Source organism: Primulina eburnea, chromosome 2, assembly GCF_022965805.1.
Source record: "Primulina eburnea isolate SZY01 chromosome 2, ASM2296580v1, whole genome shotgun sequence".
NCBI lineage: Eukaryota > Viridiplantae > Streptophyta > Magnoliopsida > Lamiales > Gesneriaceae > Primulina > Primulina eburnea.
In genome coordinates this window covers 8,747,337-8,758,706 of record NC_133102.1, presented here as the reverse complement: position 1 = coordinate 8,758,706, position 11,370 = coordinate 8,747,337, and the positions used below count along the sequence as shown (strand labels likewise).

The 11,370-nt window shown below is 38.2% G+C and overlaps 1 protein-coding gene across 1 annotated transcript; it reads left to right on the top strand.

Moving 5' to 3' along the window:
* Window positions 1–257: 257 nt before the first annotated feature.
* Window positions 258–11,000, top strand: LOC140822925 (flavonoid 3'-monooxygenase-like). Its single transcript, XM_073183905.1, has 3 exons — window positions 258–921; window positions 9,605–10,060; window positions 10,277–11,000. Exons 1-3 carry the CDS (start codon window positions 379–381, stop codon window positions 10,913–10,915), a joined length of 1,638 nt encoding a protein of 545 aa, XP_073040006.1. The 5' UTR covers window positions 258–378; the 3' UTR covers window positions 10,916–11,000.
* The last annotated feature ends 370 nt before the right edge of the window (window positions 11,001–11,370 follow it).

Here is an 11,370-nt window from a genome sequence, read left to right as displayed (position 1 = left end):
CGTTATCATCAAAATCAAGATTGATCATGTTTCTTAACCCAACAAATATACTATAACACATGCATCTATCTTTACATACTAGTTAGATTTAACGTACAATCAAATATGCATCATGTAAGCATTTAAAATCAATTAAACAAAGCAAATAAACAATTTAAATCGTTTGTATAAATATAGTTTATGTAGGTCGACTTTTGAACGTTACAAAAAATCATATCAAAATTTAAAATTTCACTTAGACTAATTACAAGATCAACTAAAAAATCCGTAATTTTTAGAAGATGGACGTAGATAAGGGGCACCACCAAACCAAGTTACCTAACCTATCAATAGCCCTATGTATTAATGGTGCCCAACTTTTTGCATGACTAGTTCCAGATGGCAAGCTCTGTCTCTCTCTATATATGTAAACACAGACAGAAGATACAAAGAAAGAAAAAGATACTGGTAGGTAGATCCCGGAAAATGTTAAGCTCCACCTTAACGTTGATAATATTCACTTCCATTTTAGGGTTACTTCTATATTCTTTCCTGCATACCCGGTGGCGAAAGTACCCTCGACGACAACTGCCTCCTGGCCCAAGGCCATGGCCGATTGTCGGAAACCTCCTGCAACTGGGGCCGATGCCCCACCGGTCGTTGGCGGAGTTAGCTAGGGTGCATGGTCCCCTCATGCATCTCAAGTTGGGATCCGTGCACTCCGTGGTGGCCTCCTCCGCGAGCGTGGCGGAGCAATTCCTTAAGGTGTACGACTCGAACTTCTTGAACCGGCCGCCGAACTCGGCTGCTAAATATTTTGCATACAACTACCAAGACTTGGTTTTCACGTCATACGGCCCACGGTGGCGCTTGCTCAGGAAAATCTGTGCCCTCCATCTCTTCTCTGCCAAGGCTTTAGATAACTTCGTGAAAGTCAGACAGGTGATATCATGATTTCTCGGGAAAGTGCCTCTATTTTGTAGATTCCAATAATGTAATCGTATTAATTACTTCAATAATTTTAAAACTATTGAATATATATGTAGTTGATAAGTTGGCAACTCATTAACTTCTCTAATATAAGTATTTATTTCAAATAACTTGAAAGAAAATCAAGAATTTTTTATGGGGAAATTGCTCCTAAATCCCTAAACATAAACTTAACTTGTTCCTAACTCCCTAGCCATCAAAAACTCTCTTTTAACTCCCTAAACCTATAAAATTGACAAAACTACCCTTATTCTCTATTTTCTTTTAATTGATCCTCCGCGCTTCAAAAATGGTATCAGAGCATGGTTAATTTATTTCAAACACGAAAATTTTATTATTACTAGTAACTAAATGTATGAGAAGGAGAATTTCGAAAAAATTATGAATCCGAACTTTAGTTCGAGAAGAATAATTTACAAGAACTATTCCAATATTTTGGAATATACACAAGTTTATCTAACTATTGTTAGATATCAGAAACAGGAGAACAGAGGTATGTCCCAATGGTGACCACCAAGTTATGGTACAGATCTGATGGAAACATCAGACAAATGACGGTATATGTCATGTATCAAGAAATGAAAGGATTTAGGAATCCCCGAAATCATTTCAATCTCTATTCTAGAAACATTAGTTTCCGAATAGAGCTATTCAGATGTTCTATAAAGCATCTGAAACAACTCATTGAATCAGGAAATTTATCTCCTGATGAAAGACAGCAGTGTTTGCAAAACCTTGCATACACAAAGGGTAGACTCTTACAGGCCGAAAAGACCAGATCTTCAATGATCTGTTAAATATGCCAGGGACTACCATCCAGTTCGAAATTGAACTTATTTCCCTGGAAATAAATCAATTAGAACAAGAATTACAGCGAAGTACATGCTTCACTGAACTCAGAACAAAAGGTATGCGTTTACAAGGTTTAAAGAACCGTAAAAACATACTTCAAAATCTACTCAGAAGAAATTCTTCAGAGAACAATGGATCTGTATAGACAGAGGATCTACGAAGGGAAGCAACAGCACCCTCAGGTAAAAATTTATGATTCAAAATAATAAATTTCTGGAGATAGTACCAGACTCTTCTAAGCTCTCTCTGGATCTTAGAGAAATACAGAAAACGGTACAAAATTATGGCAATATGCTATATTATGTACCTCAAAGGATTGAAAAGGTCCTAGAAAAACAAGAAGAAATTCTTGAGATCTTAAAGGATATTCAAACAAGAATACAGAAACTAGAACAACAACCAAGTTCTAGTAGAAGAACTTCAGGAGGCTGGTTACCACCATCCTTTGGTACCGAACCTTTGTTACATCAACAAGGGAAGGCCAGAGTGGTGTCAAAACCTTTAACTGAAGAAGAAAAGATGATCAATCTAATCAAGTCTGTCTCAGAAAAGAAATTAATCTGATGACAACTTTAGAAAGGATTGGTTTGGAGGATCTACAAGAGCTTGCGGAATCTTTCGCAAATCTCAAAGTTGTAGATCTAAAGATGAATACAGCAGTAGGTGAAACACCACCTGCAATAACATGGTCATCTTCTCAGGAACCACCAAGGGAAAGTATGGGATCTCATAATGTAAATATGAGAGAATCTCAGACTGATTTCCATACTGGTGGAGGATCACACCCAGCGGGAACAAGGGCAAGGAGAACTCAAATTCCTTTGCACCAAACACCCTATGGGAAAACTGTTTTAGATCCTATACATCCTTACGGGGTTATGCTTAACCTTGATGTATTGGACTTCAAAAACAGAGAAGATCTCATAGACGATTGGACAGCTGCTATGAGAATTGCAGCAGGAACACTTGATCTCAACAAAGAAGGATTCATTAAACTTTTGGAAATGAGTCTTATGGGATCAGTAAAAATTGCTTGGGACATGACTTCAGCAGACATGAAAGAGTCAGTCCTAGTTGGGGAATCTCTTAGTGAGATCGCTGGAAAGATGGCTACCCTATTCAAAGCACACTTTATAGGGGTAGACTATTTCAACAGTCAAGATACAGAGAAGAAGAAAAAATATACTCAAGCTCTGTATAGTCTTGAATTACATGATATATGTTTGGTAGATGAATACATTATGTTATTCACCAAATATAGATGGAATTCAGGAGTCGAAGAAGATATAGCTATGCAGCTTTTCTTCGCAAAAATCCCAAGCCCGTGGAGAGAAATGCTCATAAGGGAATACGTACCTGGTAATCCAGATACATTGGCAAGAAGAGCCTCTTTCCTTAAAGGGAAATTAGCAGAATGGTGTCACATGGCAGCATTACAAAAGAATTACAAACGACTAAGGGGTATCAACAAAAGAACTCCTTTGTGTTGTAAGGAAAATGATCTTCCAACAATTATTGGAAGTAAACCATTGAAGCATAAAAGGAAGAGTTTTAGGACTCATCCTTATGCACGAAGTGGAAGAAGTTCTTGGAAACCAAGAACCGTATGGTCTAGACAGAAAGTCAGATCTTATAAATCTGGACAAAGAAGCGGACCATCAAGAAGTAGGATATCATCCCAAGAATCGAGCTCATCTCGAAGCACGGGAAGAACACCTACAAAGAAAACTTTCAGAAGAGCTCATACGCGAGCTAATGAAAGTTTCAAAGATTGTAATTGCTGGACATGTGGAGCAAGAGGTCATATCTCAACCAACTGTCCAGAAAATGAGAAAAGAGGTATTAAACGCTTCGATCCTACTCCGGATATAGAAGATGCAGTTTATTACCAAGATCTCATTCAAGTATACCGATTTGAGGACATTGCCTCAGATGAGAGTATATATAAAGAAGAGGAAGTCTTAAGTCAGGAAGAATCTGATGGAACAGAATCGGAATCTGACTGAAGACGAGGTGTTTCGACACGAAACACATGAAGATTTGTCTGGGTTTTTTAGCCAGACAACAATATCTCATAACATGGTTCAAAGAATCATGAGAGAAAATCCAAGTCTACAGAGATACCAAGGTTTCTCTGCAGGACAGGTAGAAAAGTTCTTAGGAAGTCTTGGCCTAAGAAGCAGAAAGCATCATCTAATCTATAAAGTTTCTAGAAGGGAAATGGCAATCCCAATGGAACTTACAGGAAATAGAATGGAGATGCAGTTAATTCCTTCCGAAGAAATAAAGGAGGAATTACAAAAACTGAAGATAGAAGTAGCAAGGACTATGTCCTGGATTCATATAGGAGCAATCCAGATTATGATAAAGGCTACTTTCAAAGAAGGGATAGATTCACCAATTGATATCGCCATATGCGATAAAAGAATGGGGAATCTACAAGATTCAGTACTGGGAACAATCTCAGGAAACCTCTGTGCAGGAAAAATTGTAGGAGTAATCTATCCAAGGATAGCCTACAACCTGGCAGATCGAGATTTCAGCCGAGCCTTGACATTACATCAGAACTTCAAGGAAAAAAAGTTGATGAAAGAAGGCAATAGACCATATTCTATTACCTATCAGATTTCATATGCTCTATCTAATACACATCATTCTGAATTGTTTATTAGAAACGAGTTTATTGAAATCCCTGAGATATTTGGAAAAGTTGCGCAGGCAATTTATCCAGAAAGAATTGAGTTTCCTTTAATACAGGAAACAAATATCCAGATCCAAGACAAACCGATTCTACAGAGAAATCAAAGTCTTAGACTGGAACCAAGAAGACTATCTTTTCAAGGAGATAGAATTACAGGTTACAGATGGGATAAAAAGCCTGTCATAGTTTTTCTACAATAGGAAAGCTCAGATGCCCAGAAGGTTGGAAGGAAGTAGAAATAGTATTTGACATTACAAAACAAAGGAATCAATTTCCTTGTAATTCAATATACTATTTGGAACAACCGATGATAGGAACTTATCAAGGACTGATTAATATCGGAGAATTGGAGGTTCATATTCAAGGAATTCCAGGAAAAGAATCAGAACGACTGATTCTTGGGCTAGAGTTTCTCGAGGAACATAAACCTTGGAAACGTCTAGAGTATGGAATGGAGTTTATGGCAGAAGATAAAATGTGGAAAATCCAATGACCACAAGTCCATTCTCCATATACATTCCAGTAGGAATGTTGTATGAACAATATAAGGCAGAATACTTTGCTGCATATATTGATTCAGGTGCTGGAATATGTACAGCAAAACGAGGAGTTTTTCCAAATAATTTGGAAGAAGAGTTACCCAAGATTGCTGGAAGAGATTTTTCAAGAAGAATCTTAATCTTATGTAAAGGGATTAAGATGACTGAAATCATGATTGGCGGTGCTGGACAAACACCTTGGTACAAGGTAAAGACACCACCAATTTATTTTCATGATACAGGAGCTGACATATTGTTAGGAAATAATTTCCTACAAATGTTTAAATCCTATACACAAGAAAATGAGACTAGAAGATTAGTGTTCACAACACCATGTGCTCACAAAATCATAGTCCAGAGACTTAGGGAGGCATTTTACAGAAAATTGCCAATCCAGTTTCGCAGCAAGCGTGGTGATTCAGGAAAACTTCTGAACCCAAAAATGAAGGATTCAAGACGGTTTGGAGAAACAATGCTTCAGTTAAGAGCAGATAAGGAACTCCAACCAGAAGGTATAGAATGCCTTAAGATAACTCTACATACAAATGAAATAGAGTTTGAATCTAAGGTATCACTGGAAGATGTCAAGAAGAGGATCAAAGAAAATTATAACGAAGATCCTTTGGCATGGTGGGACAGGAATCAACTCAGGGCTTGCCTTAAGATCAAGGAAGGCAAAGAGTATGAATTTGTCCGTTGTAAACCCATCCCAATGAACATCATTGATCAGAGGGATATGCAGATTATAATCAAGGAACATTTGGACCTTGGATTAATCAAAGCAGGTATGTCACCATATAGTAGTCCAGGTTTTCTGGTAAGAAATCATGGTGAAATTAAACGAGGAAAACCCAGATTGGTTATTAATTATCAAGAAATTAATAAGATTCTGGAGTTTGATGGGTATTTTATACCTAGTAGAGAACACTTGATTAGTTGCATTCGCAATGCCAAGATATTCTCTAAATTTGATTGCAAGTCTGGATTCTATCAGATTCGGATGCAGGAAGAAAGCAAGAAATTCACAGCTTTCTCCACACCTCAAGGACATTATATTTGGGAAGTATTACCAATGGGATTGGCTAACTCACCCCAGATATTTCAAACAAAGATGGATAATCTTTTCAAAGATTATTTCAAGTTTATGTTTGTTTACATCGACGATGTTTTAATAGCATCCAAAGATATGAATGAACATGTTAAACATTTGGAGATTTTCTCTAATGTTTGCAAGAAAGAAGGACTGGTTTTATCTGAAAAGAAAGCAGTCATTGCTACAAGAAAGATTGAATTTCTCGGAATTGAAATCGATGAATCAGGAATAATTCTGCAAGAACACATAGTAGAAAAGGTGCAGAATTTTCCAGAGAATCTCAAAGACAAGAAGCAACTTCAAAGTTTTTTAGGGGTTGTTAATTTTGCTGGGATGTTTATTAAAAACCTAGCAAAACACAGGAAGGTGTTCAGTCCATTGTTGAAAAAAGATGCTAGATTTATATGGACAGACGAACACACAAAAGGACTTATCCATTTAAAGAAGGTTTGCAAAAATCTTCCAAAGATGGCTATTCCTCAAGACGAGGATGATCTGGTATTATATACCGATGTCAGTGATCATTGGTGGGCTGCAGTATTAACAAAGCTCACACCAGATGGAGAACAACCATGCAGATATTGTAGTGGGTTATTCTCAGACGCAGAAGCCATAAGATGGCATATCAACGAAAAGGAATTTTATGCAGTAAAAAGGGCTTTTGAAAAATGGCCGTTATTTTTACTTGCAAAGAAATTCACTTTGAAAGTTGATAACACTCAAGTTAAAGCCTTTTTGAGGAATAGAATTGAGTCTAAACCGGAGAAGGCTAGATTATTACGATGGCAAGCTTTATGTCAAAATTATATTTTTGATATTATGATAATAAAATCTCATGAAAATATTCTTGCAGATTTTTTAACAAGAGATGGACAGCATTGATATTGATGCTATTATCAAGATGCAGAGGCATTTGAGGGAACACCTTGAAATGCTTCAAACCGAGTTCAACAAGTTAGCTGTTAACGCAGAAGTTGCGGGAAGGCTACAACAAGCTGATAAGAGAATTGTCTCTGATCGAATTACAGGATGTTTACAGGCATATACTCAGTTATGGTCTGTAACGCAAAGGCCCATCCTCCAGGGCATTGAGAGACCACTGGTTTCTCAAATGGAGAGTTTTCGAGTACAGGACTCTATACCTGTAGCGGGGGATTCAAATACCCCTTGCACAAGTGTTAAGTCGGGATCATCACGAGATGAGTCAGCTGAAACAAAAATTGAGACTCCTGATCCTTATCTTGAGTCCTCAAGTCAACCCTTCACCTCGGGGATTGAAGAGGGAGAGATTAACCTTAGGCCTCGTATTGACAAAGGCAAAACTAAGGTTGATACTAATGAAAGTATAATTTCTCCATTTCAGGTTTATCAGCAGAATTGGGAGAAATTAAAAACACGAATTGGCATTAACCCAGCTACAAGCAGGGTTGACGTTTCAGGAAAATATCCAAGGGTATGGATGAAACAAAATTCATATCCAAAGGAAGTTAAAGCATGGTATGAATTTGGGGCTCTTGCCTCAGTTTATACTACATCACCCAGCTTTCCGGAAATCTCAGGTTTACCAAAGTGGATCCAGGAAGCTGTTCACGAGACTTGGGCAAACAATGATTATTTGTCCAGAGGAGATGTTTTGGAGCTATACTTCTTTAGTGCAGCACCAGAACCAGCAGGGAAAGGTTCTCACGAAGCCTTTCATTTCATCAAGCTAAGGAGGCCGGATACAAATGTCCAAAAATTTATCAAGGATCCTCCAACAGAAGAAACACCCCTGGTTGCTTCAATCACTGAAGATGACATTTCTACCAGAAGAGCTTGGGGTTTATGGGTCTGTCTTACTGAGATGGACAAAGTCAAGTTTCCTTTCAAGTTCTACAATCATTCAGTGAACGGATCATTTATTTGAAAAGAAAAGAAATCTCTTGTGGAACAGCAAGCTACCGGCAAGCAAAGAGACTCGCCGAAAGTTCTGTAATATGGCACACATAGGAAGATGGTCGGAGAACATCTGCTCTGAATGCCAAATACAGAAAGAACCAGAGTTCGGTAAAGGTTTCAAACCAAGATCTGATCGGAAGCATTTTACCGAAGCAAGGACAAGTGGGGAAGGACCACATGCACATTTTCCTCGAGGATACAAAAAACCAAAGATTCCTCGACAAAATTAAAAGGGACATGTGACCCTCCATTATAAAAAGTAGGACCACTACCATGTGAGTGGTAGAATCAAGACAACCACTAATTAGTGGTAAAGGACAAATAGACCACCAATAACAAATGGTGGATGACTCAGCAAAGCATTGGATACCAATCTAAAAGGAATCCAATAAGTAAAAGTAAATTAACTGGTCCCGAAAATTCATCCATAAATAAGGACAGATAGGAAACCAGTTAACACACCAGAATCAAAACTTAAAAATGTATCGCGTATATTTGAAAGTTTTGAAAAGAAGGATAACATACAAGAGGAAAGAGGCAGAAGCTCTTAAATGGTTAGTAAATCATTTCAAAGAGTATAAAAAAGATGAAATTACTGCCGATATCCTGGAAACTCATCGTCAATGGTATCTAAAAGAGATAAAGGAGGATGAGAAGTTAATGTCCAGATTAATAATCTAGACAGGGACCCTTCAACCACTACATGGTCCCCAAGCAAGCTGTAAAGGCTAATGAAGATTTGAAATCCGAGTTTCAAATCCGAAAGAGCCTTCTATAAATAAAGCCGGAAGAAGGAAGTGAAGATCATCAAATATTTTCTCCATTTCTTTCATACAAGGTTGTAATATTTTCTTTCAAGTTTTATGTGTGTTAAGAATTCAGCTACGATAAGTAGCTAAACAAGTTTCTCCTCCTCTACAGGAGGTTACTATGTAATAAATAAATGTTTGTGTTTGAATAAAAGAGATCTTTGCTCTTAGCCCCTATCATGTATTATTTTCAAAATTTGATCTTTTGCTGTACGCTCTAAGGTAGGAAACGAATTAGAGCTGTGCTAAGTATTGCTGAAGGAATCTGCTTAGTAACCATCGGTTGCGATCGTGTGGTTGGACTGTGAGGAGCAGTTCGTAAAAAACGGTGGATATAACCCGGTGGTACTCTAGTCAAAAAGGTAAAAGATTCAATTTATTTTACGGAAGCATGATGGGCCTTTTACTACAAAAAAGGAAATCAATTATTTAAAATAAATATATAAGGGCAAACTTGGAAATTTGAGGGATATGGGGAGTTGAAACAAAGTTTTAATGGGGTAGGGAGTAAAGAGGAAGTTGAGAGTGGAAAATGGGAGTTTTTGACAATTTCCCCATTTTTTATTCATCGTCGGTTTATTTATTTGACCAACATCATTCTCGCAAAAAAATATTTCTAACTTTTGTTAATAAAAAAAAAAAAATAACCCCATTTGCTTTTTTTAAAAAAAAAACATATATTTTCAAACTCTTGGTTTTGTAGGAAGAAGTGCTAGTTCTCAGCGGCGCTCTAGCTCGTGCAATACAAACGCCGGTGGATCTAGGCCAAATGATAAACACGTGCACCACCAACGCAATATCACGCGTGATCCTCGGGAGGCGCCTGGTCGACCATGTACAGGGCCGCGCGGACACCAAGGGGGAGGAGGTAAAGGCACTGGTGGCGGAGGTGACGACGTTGGCAGGTATGTTCGTGATGAGCGATTTTATCCCACTCCTCAAAGGTTTCGACGTACAGGGAGTGGTGAAGAAGTTGAAGGTGGGCCACAAGCGATTCGATTCTTTTCTGAATGCGATGATCGAAGATCACAAGATCGACGACCCTCACGGGAGAGAGGGACATGTGGACCTATTGAGCATCTTGATTTCTTCGCAGGTGGAGGATGATGGCACCAAGGAAGAGAGGCCGACTCCTACAGAAATTAAAGCCTTGTTTCTCGTATGTGATTTTATCCTCATGACTATCCAAATTATCAAATGAAAAAATCTTATGGTTTTCTCGGATCAATCGTATTCTTACGATATTATGCCAAACGTAGTGTCGAACTAACTCTCATACTCGTATAAATGAAAATAAATTAACAATTATATATTTTGATATGAAATAAAGTTTCTTTTTTTTTTTAATTCTTGAAAGGTTATTTTTCAATTGCAGAACTTGTTTATAGCGGGGACAGATACAACATCTACTACTGTAGAGTGGGCTATTGCTGAGCTCCTCAATCGTCCGGATATTTTGGCTCGAGCCCAACAAGAACTCGACTCGGTAGTCGGCAAGGACCGGCTCGTGGCCGAATCCGACCTGCCTCATTTGACATTCCTCCAAGCCATCGTGAAGGAAATATTCCGTCTCCATCCTTCTACTCCACTCTCCCTTCCGCGAATCGCCAACGAGAGCTGCGAGATCAACGGATACTTCATTCCCAAGGGGACAACACTTCTCGTCAACGTTTGGGCCATAGGCCGTGATCCTGACGTGTGGGCTGAGCCTCTCGAGTTCCGGCCCCAACGGTTTATGCCTGGTGGGGAGAGGCCCAATGTTGACGTTAGAGGGACTGATTTCGAGATGATACCCTTCGGCGCCGGGCGCCGAATATGCGCGGGAGTGAGCTTGGGCATACGCATGGTTCAGTTGTTGACCGCGACGTTGATCCACGCATTCGATTTCGGCCTCGTGGATGGACAACTGCCCCCATTGAAGGAGGCTTTTGCTCTAACGTTAGGACGTTCGGAGCGTTTGATGGTGCAGCCAAAGCCTCGGTTGGCATCTCATGTTTACGAAGCCCATACGTGATTTCAAATACTGGAGTTTCTCTTTATTTGTTGGATTCAAATAAGAACATTTGACAAAATAATTGGCCAATCTTACTTTCCTTTTTTTTTTTTTTTTTTGTTGGAGTAGATTTTTTATGAGACGGTCTCACGAATCTTTATATATGTCAATCTTATCGATATTCACAATAAAAAGTAATATTTTTCATAGATGACTCAAATAAGATATTCATCTCACAAAATACGATACGTGAGATCGTCTCACACAAGTTTTTGTTTTTTTTTTTATATCCACAAATCATTATTATAAAATATTATTTTAACCCGAAAGACCAAAAAATGCAACATTTTTTTGTTTGGTAATATCATTTCAATTTTAGATTACTATATCAGTTTCACCGATTTAAATCAGCATATCGATTTATTATTCTAAATAGTTAACATTATATCAGATGATTATTAATACTGTATATTATA

Excerpts from the sequence above, each read along its gene's own strand:
- LOC140822925 (XM_073183905.1), top strand. The coding sequence starts at position 379 with ATGGCAAGCTCTGTCTCTCTCTATATATGTAAACACAGACAGAAGATA. Across the intron at positions 922-9,604 it reads ACTTCGTGAAAGTCAGACAG|GAAGAAGTGCTAGTTCTCAG; the intron begins GTGATATCATGA and ends TTGGTTTTGTAG. Across the intron at positions 10,061-10,276 it reads AAATTAAAGCCTTGTTTCTC|AACTTGTTTATAGCGGGGAC; the intron begins GTATGTGATTTT and ends TTTCAATTGCAG.